General features: G+C 37.5%; 1 protein-coding gene across 12 annotated transcripts in view; it reads right to left on the bottom strand.

Moving 5' to 3' along the window:
* The window catches only part of PTPRM (protein tyrosine phosphatase receptor type M), a 442,950-nt gene that overhangs the window by 76,951 nt on the left and 346,789 nt on the right, over positions 1-19,210 (bottom strand). For 6 of the 12 annotated variants that reach the window (XM_088050998.1, XM_088051011.1, XM_014256131.2 and 3 more), the window contains 4 exons: positions 17,942-18,093; positions 15,369-15,443; positions 15,115-15,141; positions 10,468-10,655 (listed from right to left, as the gene is read on the bottom strand). In XM_088050998.1, coding sequence (XP_087907124.1) covers positions 10,468-10,655; positions 15,115-15,141; positions 15,369-15,443; positions 17,942-18,093 — 442 coding nt within the window. The remainder of the gene's footprint in view (positions 1-10,467; positions 10,656-15,114; positions 15,142-15,368; positions 15,444-17,941; positions 18,094-19,210) is intronic. The other 6 variants (XM_088051003.1, XM_088051024.1, XM_014256159.2 and 3 more) reach the window with 2 other exon arrangements.

Here is a 19,210-nt window from a genome sequence, read left to right as displayed (position 1 = left end):
AATCTCTTCCTCAGCCAGAGACTGCACACAGCCATTGTGTTTAATAATGAATTTGTCTAGCCCATTTTTTAACCCATTTATAATTTTGGCTTCACAGCATCTTGAGGCAATGAGTTCCACAATGTAATTATGTGCCGGGTGAAAAATATTTCCTTTTGTTCATTCTAAACCTGCTGCTTAATAGCTTTGTTGGGTGCTCCTGATTCCCTGTATTATAAGGAATAATGAATAATTGCTGTTAGCATTGCTGAAGTAACACTGATCTCTGGAACAGCTCAGAATATCCTAAGGGGGTGTTACAGCAGCCAGGAATGAGTGATATTTCACTGTCCTAGAAAGAAAGTAGAGACTTGGTACTGGAGCTGATAAAGTGTCTCTGTGTCACTTTTAAGGATTTCCTTACTCATATAATCTTTACATAGTTTATTATGCCAACTTTAGGGAAACTGTGCACGGGAGTGCTACACAGAGCATAAAAGCTGGAGTTCAAGTATGAGCGGGTGAATGAGCAAAACTACAAACCCAAAATGCAGACTTCTACTTTAGTTTTCTTTGTCCAGCTTGACAGGAGATACCAGTGAAAAACAGAAACAACTGCAGATAAAAAAAATCAAGGCTAAGTGAAGCAGATATCACAGCCTAATGCAGCAGACAATGTTCTGAAATACTTTTCAAGCAAACAATATACTAAAGTGTTCTGGCAATGACTAATGGTTGACAGCACATGGAAGAGAAATACTGGGATCACAAAAGACTGAAGAACTGTTGCATGCAGACTTTCTCAAGATTAAAAAGCATGTGTCTCAACTTGACAGTCATGCTTCAGATTCAGGGGGCTTTGGAAGGACATGAAAAATCTAAAAAGAACTTTGCGCTACAAGCTCTTCCCCACCTATTTAAGTCCCCTCTGTTCTTTTCTAACTATTCATGTGGGGTTGGAGGTAGGAGTTTTTACTGCTATTTCCTGAGTAGAGGATGAAGGATCTGACCTACCTTTCTAAAATTTGTTATGTCATACTGGAAGTCTGTTCTTGGCCATCATTTTTGGCAAGGGAAAGCACAGAGAGAACTCATGTAGATATTTAGTGTAAACAATCTGAATGGCAATATTATCTCATATCACAAGCTCTGTGACACAGCTGAGTATTTAAGCATCAAAGGCAAAGTATTCCTGTTGTCATCTCCCAGACTAATCAGAAACTATGCTTAGTTCAGGAACCAGTACTGCACTGTGTGGAAGCTTCCACCATTGCAAAGCAAGCAGTAGGAGACATTCTATTCAGAAAGGAACCCTTTCAGCATAGAACAGAGACCAAAATCTAAAATTTCAAAAAAAGATCTTATGTCCCCTTTACTGCAGGCTCCCTTTGTTAGCCGAAGGCTAACAAATAGCAATGTCTGCCTCTGAACAGCCCCAGCCTGTGCATCAAGGAAGGTCCTCATTTCTTTTTATTCCCTTTGGTGTGTGGAGTAAGAGCAGAGATCACCTGTCTCTTGGAAACCCAGACCTCTTTCTTGTAGATACAAGAACTTCTTTTCTGTAAATATATTAAGAACAGTTACTATAGCATAGGGAAAACACCTTAAAGCTAGATGAGTAATAACTGAGCTCAGCTGATTTTAAAAGAAACATATGTCACTTATTTTTAACATAGACCAAAGCAGAGCACTGTCAGTCATGAATCTTTTTAAGATATTAAGAGGAAGAAACTGCACCGTTTTTGTGGATAGATATACAAGCTTCTTCACTATTATATGAGCACGCCTATGATGTCCCTTGTGTGGCTTCCATTTATGTAAATTGTAAAATGTAAAACAGGAAAGAAGGTAGATTCAAAGCAACTTCAAAACAGTGGACCCTTAAATCCCTTTAAAACCAACTGAACTTAAAAACATGTGCTTAAGGTCTTCCCTGTCTTGGCTTCCGAATCATGTTACAGACGTAAACCTTTCAGCTTTTGTGTGTGGATTTATGTCCAGTGACTCCGACCTGATGTTTCTGTCTCGTGAAGAAGTGTCAATATTATGAATTTTCATCAGTCTTGAACTGAGCTGCAAACCCAATACCTCCAATAATTTTACGTGGCTGATGCTGCCATCATACCATTTCTGAAATTCTGTCTCTCACTGACAGTATTTCACAAGTCCCCAAAGCCAGCCTGCTTTTCCTTCTGCACACCTCCTGGGCTGCTTTGTTTCCAGGGGTGCTCTGGACTTCCCATCAGCTTTGCTCTGGAGGCCGATTTTCTGCCCATCATTACTCTGCTCATCTTTGCCTGACTAAGGTGACTGCACCTTCTCACAGCTGTTTAGCAGGCCATGTCCCCTACACCTCTGAAATGACTTGCTGTGGACCCAGGGCAACCTCACTGTTAATTAATGAGACAGATGCAGAGCCAAGCAGCTCAGAAATCAGCACAGCCCCACAACAGAGCAGGCAGGGGCATCACAGATTCCCAGTGTGATGGGTAACCAGGGGAGCAGCTATCACACAGACAGAGGCAATGGCAGGGAACCAGCAGGAGAGAACAGAAGCTTGCCAGCCCCCTTGTCTGCCCAATTATGACCTGGCAGATTTTCAGTGGACTTAACACCTCCTGCAGACTCTTTTGGGCCAATCAAATCATTATGGCTTTAACAACAACAAAAAAATCATTCCTGCCAGAAAATGATGAGCATGTGTTCCATTGACAGGACAATCACTAAAACACTACAGGAAACATGGAAGAAGTCTCGTATTCCAGATAGAAAACTTCTTAAAAGACACTCTGAGCCACAGGCTATATAAAAATATAAATTTTAATTTCTTGAAAAATTTGTAATGACTACTTTAACTTATTTAAAACAAATGCATTATAGAAAATATTGCATGTTTTACATATGCTGTGGATAAACTGATGCTGAACGAAAATCCCAATAGCTAAATTACGCTTAATTTGATTTGAAAAGTGTTTCTCTCACTTTACAAACAGCCAGTAATAATGCTCTGGTCATGAGTCCAGCAATGCACTAAAATGCCTGATTATTTGTAGTGAATAAACGCAATCTATAGAAAACACGGAGTGTATATATATAATTAATAGATTATAATTGCACTTAACATCATCTGCATAATTTAAAATGGAATAACTTCATGACTGATTTTTTATGTCTTTTTAAAGGGCACTAATAAAATATGAAGAAGGTAAGAAGGTTTATATGAGTAGGAAGTGATGAATAATATCTTGAACATTACAGCACAATATATTATTCTGTGCACATAAATTGGACCAATTCATTTTTGCAGGTGCAACGGGAAAAGTATGGTACATCAGCACTTTTCAAAAGTAAATAATATGTTAACTGAAGAAGGGATTACAGATTCTGATCAAATATTCAATGTCTTATTTGAATAATTAATAAGTCAGGCTGGTGCAAATATGCAGCAAATAGCCTGCAATGCTTCAAAAACTTTTCTTTCAAATCATACTTGTCACTAGCATTTAGCATGTTTAACCTATCACCTTACTGCTGTTAGCATTAAAGCCATTCTTTCAGATTTCCCTCTGGAAACTCACATTATGGCTGAAATGACGTTCAGTGGCCTCATTTAGTTTCCTACTGTCTTGTTCAACAGCCTGTAACAATACATAGATTGGCTAAATCTGAAATTAAACCCTGATTTCAATAGGTACAGAGAGAGCATAGATTTGATACTAGCAAAAGCATAGTAGCAGGATCAGTTGGCAAAAATGACTGACTGACCACCAGAGTAAAATACACTGAGAAGTCTGCTTAGTGCAGTTTGACTGTTTCTCAACCCGTGGCTGCCAAAGGGGACAAAGACAAGACAGGCAGGAGAATAACGTTCAACAGATTTCACATGCTAAAACAGTGGAATGATGTGTGTTTGTTATTAATAATAACAGACCTCTGTGTACATCCAAACATGTAGGAAGGAAGCAGTAGGATGGAAAAGGTTAATTCTTTCCATTAATATTATATAACCTCTGTGTTAATTACTTGGACTTACCACACGTGGATACAGTATTTTCAAAGATCTGCTCAGTACTAAGTTGACAATAATCACTGAAACTTGGAAACTATTTCTGTTATTGCTCCAATTTTACATTTCACATGCTCACAAATCTTTCCAGAATAAACTGAGAAAGATTTTGCAATGGCTTCAGAGAATAAAAGATCCTAATGATGGAGTCGTAGGTCAGGAAAAAGGGGGGGAAGATTAAAACGAGTTCTGAAAGACTGCTGTGATGGCTGGACTCAGGATGGAAAAAAAACCCCACAACCTCCTAAAGCAAATTGAAACTTTATTACCACAGGATAATGAAGTGCCAGAGGCACATCCACAAAACTGCATGCAACAGTTAAAATTATCCATTTTAAATGCTTATGTAGGCTCACTCATTATGGATCAGGAATAACATCAGAGGTGCTCATCATGCTTTAGATTAGATTTAGATTTTCAGTCCAGCTATGCTGAGATATAAAACAAATGCCTGCTAAATACCTGATCATGGAAAAGACTCCCAGGGAATCTTCAGGACCAAGAAAAAATGGCATGTTACAGCACATTTTTTCTTGCTGACATATTTTGTACTCATTCATAAGTTTGCCTCAGCATGAGCCAGGACTACCAGACTCAGTGGAAGCAGTGAATGATTGAAACAGCTGCCAGAGTTCCTACACAAGAATAACCTGCACTCGTTTATCCATCCAATTGATCAGCTTAACAATCTATATCTCACGACTTTTGAGTGGACCAACATTTTTCTGAGTGGATCAATACCACCAGTCCCTGTTTTAACTGCTTGGAGAGATACAATGGTCATCAAAGATGCAGTTTAAAGCTACCAGGATTTCCTTAAAGCATAATCTAAACTTTACATACAGGACTAAGTCTGGCAGACTTTCATGAAGAAAAAAATTTGGCTGAATTAGGTATCCTTGTTCTTGTTAGGTGTCCTGCCTGAGATCACACACAATTCAGACTGTTTAGGCTGCTAAGAAGAAAACAAGAAGTCCATACCCAAGTAAATCACAGACTGATCAGTACCAAAAATAGCTGAATCACAGCATGAGCAAACAGCTGCCTTCACCCCATTGAGAGTAATCCTAAAGATACTGGAAGTGTTCTAGTCTATACCCCTCTGCAATTTTATTATTCAAACAGATAAAAGCACAAAGCCTTTCTAATGAAGCCATGACCTGCCTAAATTTATTTTCATTGATAAGAATAAATTCTAATTAAACCTGCTTAAACAAAACAAATCAGAGAGCTGTTTCTGCATATACAAGCATTTTATTTAAATTGGAGGAGAATGCATTTAGGAAGAGTGGGAGAGGGAAAACAGTGTGACTTAGAAAGCTGTGGGACATCTTGATCCCTGGGCAGTTAACCACACTGTGACATAAGGCAGTGTCACATGAATGATATTAAGCACTGTGACAGCACTTCTCATCCGTGTGAAATCTGTTAGGAAGAGAAATTCAGGGTGATAAAGGATAGGTTTAGAATTGCATAAAACTCACTGACAACAACAGATATTCAACAAACTAACTGCCCTTCCTCTGAATGGAAAAAAATCCCAAACTGCCACACAGTTAAAATTGCTGACAACTGATTCTTGCTGATCAACAACTGGAAGTCACCTATTCCTCTACAAGACTTAAAAGGACATTGCATGCACTGGGAAGCTGTCACTAACAACATAGTTTATTCACCAGTGAATGTTGTTTCAGGTTTGGGATTCCTTTATTTCAACAATTTGGTATTGAGCTGGAGTACCTTAGGATTTACAAACCAAAACATACTTTGTGGATAAGGCAGTTGCCAGTTTTTACTACTTCTTTCAACCTTCCTACATATGGTCTCCACAGTGCCAAGTCCTCCTGTGCTCAAGTGTCTGGGATAATCCCAACCAGGAACAAGTTACCTGGTGTTGTTGGAAGGCTTTTGTAGATCCCACAGCAGTGTGAAGCAAGTGGTTATGTCTGAAGAAAATTCTTTAATAAAGGAGGAGTACCTGCCTCATATAAAGGACCTCCATATCCCAATTTGTTGGGGTTATCCCTCATTACGTATGAGAGAACACTTACATAGTAATATATGGCTTACCCAAACCAATGCAACTTGCCAATATTACAGATTAACACTTGAACTGGGCATTCCGTGGTTGTTCTGAGCTCCATCTAAACAGATGAAACTTGAAAAAAAAATAATAGCAGTGATCTCTATGGATGAGTACTTCTAACAATTTTCCATGCCATTTTTCACTGGACAAGTTCCAACTCTTTCACTTCCATCTCTATCTATGTTACATTTAAAATCTCTAATGAGTTTTCCTCTGTACTACAAAAACAGAGATAAACAGTTACCTGCTCCTGGTTCTTGAAGGCACAGATGCTGTCCTTCCTGTATTTACACCCCCATCCTCACCCACTGTTCCAGTATCTGTTTTCTGTGTAACATCTGTCTTGTGAGATAGAAAATAACCTGCACTGATTGTGGTACTGACTGTCTCAGTCAGGTGTTTCTCAGGTGTTGCAGAATATCAAATAAAATCAGAGAAAAAGGTGTGATAAAAATGTACAGGTTGGAGGTGAGAAAGATTAGTTGGAGTCACAAGGAACACGCAGGAAAAAATAGGGACAGCTGTGTCCTACCAGTAGCTATAATAACATAAAGAAATACTCAAATTTCCTACTGTTTTCAAGATTTCAGAATAGGGTCCCAGAAACACAAGTCTTAAAGTGTTGTGTGGCAGCAAATTTGTCTTCCAGCAGGAACCAAAGAGAAAGAAAAGATGCAACTGGAGACTGGGTTTGAGTGACAGGATTCTGGTCTGTTATGGCTTTGCCTGACAGCAGAAAATGGAAATTACACCAGACTTCTTTCAAAGTTAGACATTATTCTAAGAATGTTTTGGAGAAAAAATAAATCCAAAGTAGGCACCTATGGGGCAAACAACCTCCATGAAAAAAATTCCTGCTTGTCTGCAATACTTTCTGTCTCCGCAAACAAGGATCTGTATTTCTACTGGTTTTAGGGAGTTTTCCTCCCCATTTTTGTTTCTTAGTGAGTTGGGTTTTACTGACGATTACCACATCCACTTTAGCATATCTACATTAGTATATCTTCTGAAGTTCCATTTAAATGAATACACTGCTATTGAAACAGAATTTCCGTCATACCCACAATTATTTTCAACACTCATCTCCAAATTCTCTTTAAATTATCCACTTTTAATGATCACCTTTGACCACAACCACCTAAGGTATAGCTGAACAATGACCATGGCCAGATAACCTATTTTTAAATACTTTTGCCAATCTATAATAGGTGCTCAGAAGTGCTAAACTGAAATGAATTGTTTAACACACATTAGATAATATATTTCATGTTTCTGACCTTGACAGGCATCCTGAGCCCATATTCATCTATTTAACTATGATAATTCAGACATTAGTTCAGTTACATTGGTGTAACACATCAGAATGAACACCATGCAGCACAGAAGGAACATATTCAGTGCAGTTTATTTGACAGTATATAATATTATTATATCTGAAATAGTATTGGTTTAATGATACAAAATATTTTCCGGACTGAAACAGTTAACTGCCAGAAAACCTTGAGAAAGGCTGTGTTTGACAGAAGGGGAGGAGAGGGAAGATGATACAAACGATAGGGAGGAAAGCCTTAAAGATAAAGCTACATGGATGAATCTTTTTTAAAATTCTGTTATTGACACAGTCCTGTTAGTGACAGTAAGTGAGGCTGATCTGAGCAGGACACCCTTTGCAAATCTTGGCTTTTCAAAGGAACCTCTGGTTTTGAGATAATGGAAGCTCAGAACTCCCTGTCATGGAACATAATGTGAAATTGATTTTTCAAGGCTTTATCTACACAAAGTTGCACTGGTTTAATTAAAGGTGTGTTTTTAAATCAATTTTGTTAAAGCAGTCCAAGCTCCTGTGTGGACACTCTGAAATCGATTTGGAACTGTCTTATGTCAACTAACCTCAATTTGGCAAAGAACCACTTTACACTGAGTAGTCACCAATTTAAGTCAATCCAAAAGCAGGATTAAAAATAAAACTTATCTGAAATTGTAAGACTTTAATGAATTTATCTGTTTCTGCCCTAGCTATGCCAAACCATGCTGGCCTTCAGTAGCCTAATTAATTGATCTGTTTAAGAAGCAGATGAACTCGCTACTTGGATTTATGGCCCTTTGACAGATGGATATTTTTGAGAAAGGATATAGTGAAACCCCTGTGAAAGCACTGAGTCTGAAACCAAAAGGTGACACGTGTAAGGAGGAAGAAGTGATGAATTGCAGAAGTCACTTTTCCGTTTTCTAGTTTCTTTGTTTCTTTAATGCAGAAAGAAAATGAGCAATGAGGCTCCCTCATGTCCAGTGAAAGCTCTCCCATGCTGTAGTACTGGGGAACAGATTAAATAACCCACAATCAGTGTAGGGGTGCTTGGGAAATCAGGCCAACGTTACCCTGTCAGTGTGACATCTAACACCACTGGAGCCAAGATAAAATCTCTCCTTTCTTATGGGTCTGGCAGGGGATAGAAAGGATTTTAAAGATCCACTGCAGACCAGCTATGCAGATATTTAGCAGAGTTCAAGGATTTCTGTGTAATCCCGGTCATTCGCACTCCACTAGGCCACAAATGAAGGTCTGCATTCAAGCCCACAGCTTACAGAAACGCATTTGTGTTCTTTCCATGCCCGAGGAACAGACGGGAAAGCAGGCAGTGAAGTCGCTACCGGTGTGGCCCTAAGGACATGTCTGCATGTTTGCTGGTTCTACAGACAGGCACAATATCGGTCCCTCCAGCCCAGAGCAAGGGCCTGATCCCGCCTGCAGGAACAGGAGCCTTCTCCCAGGAGAACAAAGGGGTAAAATCCCGCATAACAGGGTGTTCCCCCAAGCCCCTGAGTACTTGGAGCTATACATACTCAGTATCCCAAGTGGGTAAATCCTAACGCAAAGCTGAGTAGTGATCAAGTAAGTACCAGCCTGCTCAAAGACGGTTTTTCAACATTTATCTTTTGTGTCAGTTGTGCTACACCAAAAACTTGTGCATGACACTAACAGGACCTAAAATTACATATATACGCTTATATGGTGAACTACAGCCCAAATTATTGAGAATAGTGGCCCTAATTATTAAGTTTTATTTTAAAGCAATTAAAACTATCCATGACAGCAAGTGCTCTGTATTCTTGCACTCCTCTGAAGTGCTCCTAATGGGCAGTGTGCTACTTTACTTTCTGTTCTCTTCCAAAGATTTATTTTCAGAGTGAATCCTGTGTGAATTTCTCCTGAATCAAACTCTTTCCCTGGTGAGACTATATAATCCTGATGTCTTGTTAGAGCAAAAACCATCTATGAGACTTCATTCAAAACAAATCCCCTGTCAAAGTTTCTTCCTTTTCATTTGGACATTTATCCTTCTGATAATATATAAGGAAGAAATTATTTTGTTGTCTGGTTAAAATTTGTAAAGAGGACAGTATCAGTCTGCCAGAAATGTAAACAAAGAGATGTGCAACCTTTGCAGTGCTAGAATACATTGGGCAGTCATTCACTGCATATGGAGGAAAAAGAGCATTACTGCAGTAGTTCAATAGAAAAAAACCCTCAAATATAGGGCTAGTTATAGTTCACCCTGATTATAAAAGTTTCCATAGATAAAGAGGAGCTTTTGGGTTCCAGCTTCATTATTTTAAATCCTCCTTCCCTGCCACTATTAACAAACTGCACCCTGATACGTACTGCATCTACTGGCATTAGTCATGACTACACCTACTGTCTGTAATGGGATGCCATTCATCAGCTTGGTAGGCTGAAAATTAAGTGATTTTCCTGGAAATTGTTTCTCAGCAGAATCATTTGATCCACTGTAGTTAAAAAGCCATGTCATTGGTTGCACTATAAATTCCATTTTACAGTCTTGATTTTATTTTCTTTTTAATAAATTAATTGTAGTATTCCTCTAGGCTTAATGCGGGCATAAAAGGTTTTGGCTGATGAGCAAATCTTTTCCAAACACAAGAATTTTCAATTCTATCACTTCTAAATAACAGTGGCATAAAAAACCTCACAGGAACAAACTTGTTTAAGTCAATCACACAAATGAAAGTTGACAAGTGATTAGGTCCTCCTGGGAATGAATTGTTTTCTACGTTCCAGGGGAAAAAAATGTCATCAGTGACTTTGGAAGTGGCCTGAAGCATGGGTTTTGGAAATCTAATACTACAAATACCAGTTTAAACAATTACATATTTAAGCAACTTTTATAACACAAAGCTGGCATGACAAAGTTCAAAAAACCACCACCTCTTGTAAAACGCAAGCAGTATACACACTCGCAAAAACTCAGCATCAGACACATACAACCAGTGGTGCAGAAGACATAATAATCAGATCCTTAGACTTGACACTTACTTCATACTCCTCTTTAAATCCGTAGCCTTCTGCACACTTCATCTGTGTGATGTGCTGTAGCAAGTCAGCTACACGGATGGCTGGATGGAGCTGTCCGGTCTGGTAGGGCACGTCCACCGGATCTCTCTTCTTATACGTATGGGATTGGACCAGGCTGCTTGTGTCACTGGCCATCGTGTGGGTTTCATCTAGAAAAAGAGTATATCATCACGTACTGGCTCATTTTCACTTATTGAATGAAATAGAAACTACAAAGATTTCTAGACGAATGGCAGAAATCTGACACCATCAGCATTGGTTCTGTCTGTGAAGGCTACACCAGAAGAACAGTAAATCCATGAGCAGTTTACACACGGAAATTGCAAGACTGACTGGAATGAGGCAAAGTCCATAGTTCTACAATGGAAGCATTGCAGAGCAGTCCAAACTCTAAGATTGTTTTAAATATTGCTAGCTGATTGCAAACAAATTTTAAAACAGGCGTTTTGTTTTAAACTGCATAGAAGTTTCATTCTGAAACTTCAACAAGTCCCATGGAATGAAACTGGACTTGCATCTTTTATAGACTACTAAAGTGCTGTATTTTACACTGCAAATTTAGAGCAAATGTTTGGAGTGAGCAAAATAAAAAGATGCACAAAATGGCTTATGGTTTCATTAAGCTAGGACTGCAATGGAAATGTAGATCTGAAAACGACACTTGGAGACAAACTACAAGAGGACAAATGCAAAGGATCATCTGGTAAGGAGAAATGTCTTGACTGACTGCTGAACATGCTTTAGGACCACGGTGTATCATGAGCCACCACATCAGGCATGGAATGTTATATGTCAACTGACATGCAAGCCAACAAACAGGAGACCCCCGTGGGCTGGTTAAAGTTTTTATGAGACACATACTTCTCCCAACCCTCCACATCTTTTCCATGGGGCAAATGGGCAACTTACCATTGATTGGCACTTTTAAGAAGATACATATCAGGAGAAAAAAAGAGGAGGAGAAAAAGGAAACAGGGCATAAGCAACAGTACTACATTAATAATTACAGGTAATTTTATGTTTTTAATTAATTTAGTCTTTACAGAATGATTCCCTAAATGAGTCAGATTCTGATCTCAGTTTCACAGTAGAAATTAGATTTACTAAAACCAAGGTGTCATACTGTGAGTCAATTCACACAGATGGAACTGAGATCAAAACCCATACTTAGAAGTAAATAGATGTGAAAGTGCACTCTACCTAAGGAAGCAATATGACTTGCTTCCTGTATAAATGGAATTCTAAAAAATTTATTCAGACTTGACAAGAGAAAAAACCCACCCCAAATTCTAAGGTCCTAGAATCATCATAAATATTTTATCTGTTTACTCAAATAGTAATTTTATATATCTTAAGAGTTTTTAAATTTTAACCAAAATTGTTAAATGGTGCTTTGACTTATTCAAGCTATTCCTCTCTGACTGAACATTGAAAAAAAACCCTAAATCTGTATAATGTTTATAAAATAAGGTATTTTTTTAAAAAATACTACTTTGTAAAATAAGCCATATGAAAGGGAAGCATTCAAACAATGTTTTCACTTTTATAAGTTAGATATATTATAGGAGAAAGTTCCACAAATACGCTGTATGGAAAGGTCCCAGATTCTCATGTACACACCAAAAATACTAACACACCTTGTTAAAGGTGAGATTCTGGGCTTAGTTGTACTACTGAAATCATATTTCAAAGATGGTTTGAGGTCCCCTCAATTCCCACTAAGACAAATGAAATCTGGTCCTAACATACAGTCAATATGAACTGTGCACTGACACCTAAACCAAAAACAGCAGAAAAAATTGTATGGGTATGAGTATGGCCACTTCACTCCTTTTCCTGTCAGTCTGCTAATCTGGTCTAATGCAGAGGAAAGGGATTCATCTTTTAGTCATAAAATTTTACAACTTTTGTCTGATGTGGTATAAAATTGTTCTGCAAAGCACCTTGGGATGCATGGCATGAAGCGTGGTATACAAGTGTAGGTACAGTATGTTGCTGCTGAAATGGCACCTGAAAACTACAAGGTGGCTAAGACACAAAAGACAAAAAAAAGTGTAGAAAGTTGAGAATGATTTTTTTGGGTTGCTTATTTCAATTTTAGAAACAGGTTAGAAAATTTGAATATTTTTTTTTCTTTTTTGCAAACTTCAAAATTCTTTGCAACACAGACTGTTAGTAACTAAGATGAAGGCAAAGTTATCAAAGTCTTGTACTATGCAAGCATCAGTTTAATACTTATGAACTCTTTCCTGCAAGCTCCCTAGTTTCAGACTAATTTTCCTCTTTCCGTTTCTTTATCTCTTACAGCTGCATTAATACAGAAGGAGTTATCATTTATGCTTTTTTAAATAAAGTGTTTTTAATCCTTGGTTTATATAGTACATTAGGAGCCGTGTGTATTACAGTATTTTACTTTGCCTCTGAGCACTATGGCATGAGCTTTTCAGGCTGTGAGTTTTCCAAAGAGTGAGCACCTTCAGATGCGGTGTCCATGTGCAAATGGGAAGTCTGTCTGGTTTAAATACTCCTAGAGCTGCAGTTGTCCTACTGTACACTTACCCACTCCCAGAGAGCTACACAACATTTATTAAATAATATACTTTGGAAACAGTAAGTGTGATGTGGCTTTTCTATCAGATTTTGAAAGCTGAACTCGACCATTCACCAGACTTGTACCTTTCCCAGGAGGTCACACTGAGATAATTTAGTTCTAACTATGGGCTTGATCCTGCAGTTTAACACAACTTCTTTGGACAGTGGAAGACAGCAAGAGAAGGTATTACTTGTAATTAAAACACTGCATGCTTTGTTAACAGCTGTATTCCTCTACCAGCTGAAGCATAGTTAATTTGATTTACCTCAGATACAATACTATTTCTGTACAGACTGTCAAAAGCACATATTGGGAGAGAGATCTAATCTGAATGGAACACCATTCATAAAACAGTACTAAATTTTTAACATGTAAAGTTACAAAAATATTTATTTTATTCAGTGAAATAACAACAATATTTTCTGAGATGAGTAAGCACAGGTTTTCAGTAGTAGGCCATAAAATACACACCTAACTAATTAAAAGATTTTACAGTCTTAGTAAAATCAGAGAATTTATTTTTCCCAGTGTGTGTTTACCTGATAGCTGAATTACTTGCTTAGAGATTATTTCTTGGGGGAACAAAAAGCTAACAAATAATTTTACCATTGTTACTATACAGAAAAGGATCACAAAAATAACCAAAAAAAAAAAAAGGCTTTAACTAAATAATACAAATATGAAATCTCTAAGTTTTTCTCCTGATAATAGTACTTTTCTCCTTGCCCACCCACAAGGTCAGAAAGAACATCTACTGCATGAAGCGTTGAATGAATGCTAAAGCACACAAAAAATCTAACATCTCAGGCAGTTAAAAGGCACTGCAAATTTCATTTGCATGCAGATTATTACATTGTTACAGTCACTACCATTACCTTCTTCCAGATTTACATAATGTATAAAACCAGCAAAGTTCCTTCTCAAAGTTATCATACTGAAGTGCACTGCACTAAATATTCTTTCACAATAACAAATTTTCAAGATCACCTTCCTAAACTTTTACTTCTTATATGCTTTATGTCTATGTAAGCCTGTTTAATTTACTGTTTAAGGGCAGGAATCAGTTAAGGGGTCTTAATTTTTTACAGTGATTGGAAGAAAAAAGAGATGAAAATATTTACTGTGAAAATATACATTAAAAATGAATAAATAAATAGGTTTAATACTTAAGGAGTTTGACTTCCTGCTACAGTGCACTGTTATGTTTTGAACTACTATTTAGAAACTGCCTCTGTTTGGTTTAAAGTCAGCACAGGAAGGAGGTGTAAATGAATACAAGCAAGGGGTTAGAGTCAAGCACTGAAAATGCAATAGCACCTTATGCTTACTATTTATCACTGTGCAGAAACCTCTCTCTTTCTGGCATTCGACAATAGTAGATTTTCCTAAATTCCAAGTGGAAATGCTTTACATTTTAACTGCATGTTTTTAACCTAAAGTTTTACTGTTTTATTTCATCCCTGTGATACCTGATGCATAATAAACTATACACTCTACGTGTCATGTTATCATTTTGCTGTTCAAAATACCATCTCTCTGAAACTTCACTTTTTGACAAGCACGTCAGAAACTCTGCAGAATTGTCAAAAGACATGATAGCTGGTAGATGGCCAGAACTGTATTTTGTCTGATATTCTGTATCCTGAGTAGTTTAACTAGGGGAAAAAAAGTTACTTTTAAGAAGTGACATCTTCAGTTCTGAGATAAGACAGAAAAAAAATGAGGAAAATTATTTCAATTGCTGCTATAATCAAATTCTTTTGTGTCACTCCAAATACATGCATAAACATTTCCTTGCAAATCCACTTGTTAAAATTATTTCTGTCTTTTCTCCCCTGACTTGCACTATGGCAGTAGTAATCAAACCTGATAACTGCACTTCAGTGTAGCCAAGTCTACCACCCCTCCCTTTAGCATAAAGCTCCAGCCTTTTGCATACTATTGTCTGCTCCCCAAGAACTGCAACTTCCAAAATTACTTCAGCAATAAACTTTGATAAAGGGAAATGTTCTCACCTAAAATTGCAGTTGGCACAAATGGATCTGTCATACATCATAAGCAGGTCAATGCAGGAAAGGTAAAAAGAGAGAGAACAGTAAATGATTGATACATGTTCCCGAGTTTTCTTTCAGAAAGCTACTGTTAGCAACTGGTATGTTTCTTACATATACATTAAATGTTGATGGCAAGAAGTATAATAACAGAAATATATATGTTTTTATTACGGAAAGGTCTACAGAAGTTGGAAACCAAGAAAAAAACTGGTTACCTGGGTAATAAGAATTAGGCACTGTTGTGCTCAGTGTGTTAGTTTTCATTGTAAATGAAGATGGTGAAGATACAGCTGCAAAGAGAAAGAAAGCTGGTTAGAGACAGAGATATGATACGCCACTACTTAAGCTGAGTGACACAGCAGATGGGATTGACTTAAGAGTTCATCCTGCTGTGCTTCTTGCACTGGAATCAGGACCCAGTGAAAACTAGGCAAGTCTAGTGAATGAAATAGCTTTCTGAATTTGATCAATTCTCTAAAAAGAAGTGTTGGAGAAAGCATTTTGATTGCTGATGGGAAATATACTTCTTAAATCACAAGACTAGACTGGATACTGATGTTTGAAACAGCACATCACAATGAGAAGAGGTGCTCTTGACATAGGCTTTGATCATTAATAAGTTTTCCTTATAATACTGTAAATACCTTATACAAATATTCTACTGTAGTTTAATTTTTCTCTCATTTTTTAATTTGATTTGTTTAGACAGGTAGATAGTGTGCATAGAGATTCTAACAGACCCTGAATATTACTCCTTGTTTAGAGGTAGTTTTCAGGGAGTGACATACAGACCAATGCTCACATTGGTATTTAATCATTGAACCATTTAAAAGCCAATGGGAAAACCGATGGGAACAAATTAAGTTCAGTTTGCCCCTAGTATACAAATATCATGTAAATTACCATTGTAAACACAGATACATTCAACAAGTAGGAGTTAATCACAACATTTTACAGGATGTTCAGCCAAAGAGCCATTAGAGGTTTTTAAGCAAAGCTTTTTGCAAATTCCACCTTAGTTGCTTGTCTACACAGCTCAAATTCAGTCTGACCAGTGAAGGTAAGCATATTCTGGATACCTGTAAACACACTAACAGGAATGTGTGAAACAAAACAGAGCTGAGGAAGACAGGATCTGCTGGTTGAGGAGTGAGATTACTCCTGCTGGCTTTCATCCATCTTTTTTTTCCAGTTGACCTTCTAGGGCAAACAGTTACTAGCCCTTGTTAATATAGGGATATCTCAAAACAGGCTTAATATATCTGAGACCATGTTCCTTTGATTATGTCTCTAGAATGAGGAGATTACATTTCCTTGATTACCAGAACAGAGTGAGACTTCTTTTGGGTATGGATACAAGGATTAGTTGAGGTCAGGGCTGCTGCAGGCAATAAAACTTGCTAGGTAGAGAGTGCAAACAGGGTAATGAACTTTCATAGGAAGTAGGAGATGTTGTAAATCTCTTGAGTAGAAGGCCTTACACAAAGATTATTCCTGAAGATTGTTAATGTGCACCTTGTGGTGACCATGTTTCTTATGGAAAGTCCAATTAGAGGTTTTAGCCCTTGAGCGGTATAAAAGACTTGTTATGGCAATAATTTCAAAGAGGTTTGAGGTGGTTTACATAAAGAGGATTTAGTCCCAAGAACTCACTGCAGCTTCATTTGCAGTTATGACCATTCAGTAGCACCACTGGCAAACTGTACTAGGATGATGGAAGATGAAGTAAAACCTCTTGATCTCTTCACAGAAATAAGCAATCTCATTAACTGCAAGGGTATATTCTCACCAGAAAGGCAGGTCTGATTTGAAAGATCTATTTCAAATCAATTTCAAAAGTAACTCAAATGCAAATTAACACTGCAAATTCTGAGCCTAATGCTGCTGAGAAAAGTCTCACTGTATAAACCTCACGGAGTGTTTGTACAATTGAGCTCATCAAAGATAAATTCTTAAGCATATTATTAAAGAGTGGGAGTTGGGCCTTGCACACTCTTAGTACTTAAAAAAAAAAAAGTCTTTGACAAATTCTGAAGACATTAAAAAAACCACTGGCATACAAAAAACCCGTAAGGTTCCTTAAGAACCAAAAAGTTCAAAAAACTTTTTGAACCTAGTCATTCTTTTAAACAATTATAAAAATCTATTTTTTTTCATGGTGTTTGCTTAATGCGAACCTTCTGACAGAAGTGAAACCATGACTAAAATTCTAATACAGGAAATTTTATAATCCAAATCTTATTTATTTTCAGGACAGATCCAAGAAGACCCAGGATATTAGGGAATCTCTTATGAAATTGCAGAACAGATAAGTCCACTGAGTTCTTCCTTTGCACAAGCAACAGAAAGAGCATCATCTGGAACTGGAAATAATAAGACAATCATATTATCATTATTAAGTTATTACACTCCAAAATAAATTTATACTACCAAAAAAAAGTGAGCAAGGGAAGCATTTGAAGGACTTGGGACAGCATGAGGGATATAAAATTTTCAACATAATGGAGATTGGAAAAAGGTAAAACTACTGTTTCAGTAATGTCACTGCTCTTCTGCAGAAGAAAAGGATGGACAGAAAAAAGCTCAATTATCCTTATTATTTTTAAAGAAGTCTATTCTTGATGTCTGACTGTCCTACTCATTTGAATAGACACTGTAATGTGCTGCACAGTGGGAAACTCTCGGTCCCATGGATTTTCCATGACTGAGTAATGAGGAATATTTTAAAAACCATTTGCACCTTTCTTTCACCTTCAAAAAAGAAAAGAAAAGAAAAGAAAAAACTTACATCTCCCATTTAGATTGTGCGTGTCCATGAAAGAGAAAGCTTCATCACAGTTGGTGCCTTGCTCAGTGTAGCTTTTATCCATTGAATTCACCATCACTGTCATTTCCTGCCGAGTACTACTCAATGTCTCTTTCCGCTTTTTAGCCAATTTTCTTAAGGAATGAATGATGAAGGAAAAAAAAGGAGAAAAACAACTCTCAGTAAGCAGACAGTCTTCATGTTGTTTACATCAGTACTGTAGTTTGTGACCATATTATTAAGTAACATTTACATTTGTTTCTGCATTTCTGGAACTTTAAATTAATTTTACTCTCATCTCTTTCAGTCTGATAATCAAGGGATAGTTTCCAGTGCAACTGGCATGGGGTCAACAGCACCTTAATCCTTGGGCACCACCACTGAATTAAAGGGGACTACTTGGCTATGAAGGTGATGTGAGCTACAGAATCAGAGGCTAAATCTGATTAAACATATAAATAAAAATGAAAAGACAGATTCCACGGGAACTGACGAATCAGTACGGATGCTCACGTGCACAGAAGAGGCTGGAGTGATTTCACTGAGACCCTGTGTAACACAGCAATCTGGTTTATATCATACTGTATAGTCTGTGTTTGAGTTCTGAACACACTGCACACCCAAGAGACATTTCAAATGGACTAGCATTCCTAAAGACTATTTTCTGTCACTCCTGATTTCAGGAGAATTAGTCACACAGAGTTAGTTGCTTCTCAGCAGAAGTGGTCTGTCAGAGACAAGATCTTAAATCTGATACCACAATTAGTGATTCATTAAACTACAGATTTGCCTTGGATGCATATACCTTTTTTTTTTTCCAGATTTGTCTGTTTCAGTCTATAGTCTCACTCTCTTCCCCTGAGTTATGCTTAGCTATATCACAAAACAAAATGTCCAAAACACTTGATTTTTTCCTTCAACTTCTGTGAGGCAACTGTGATCCTGATGATAGTGGATGACATGAGTATTTGGCTTGTTTCCCTGGCCTGTGACTCTGTATGAGACCAAGTCTTTCTCCAAGTTCTTGCTTACAACCTTAAATTTTCCGGATTCCTTCTGTAGAGTATCTTCAAGGTATGGGTTTAAAGAAACCCAACTGCTCCACAGGCTTTACTTGTCCTGTCAATCCAATGACTTTTCCTCTGTGGAAAACACAATAAGCCAGCTTGTATTTGTCTGCCAGAAGGATCTTTTACGTATCTCCAACTAGAAGTTACAGGACCTTACAATCTCACTTAGGTTTCTTCTAGC

Source organism: Pseudopodoces humilis, chromosome 1 (assembly GCF_049639895.1).
Source record: "Pseudopodoces humilis isolate 2021_Gansu_Grassland_sample_001 chromosome 1, ASM4963989v1, whole genome shotgun sequence".
NCBI lineage: Eukaryota > Metazoa > Chordata > Aves > Passeriformes > Paridae > Pseudopodoces > Pseudopodoces humilis.
Note: the sequence above shows the minus strand (reverse complement) of the source record. Positions and strands in the feature narration are given on the sequence as shown.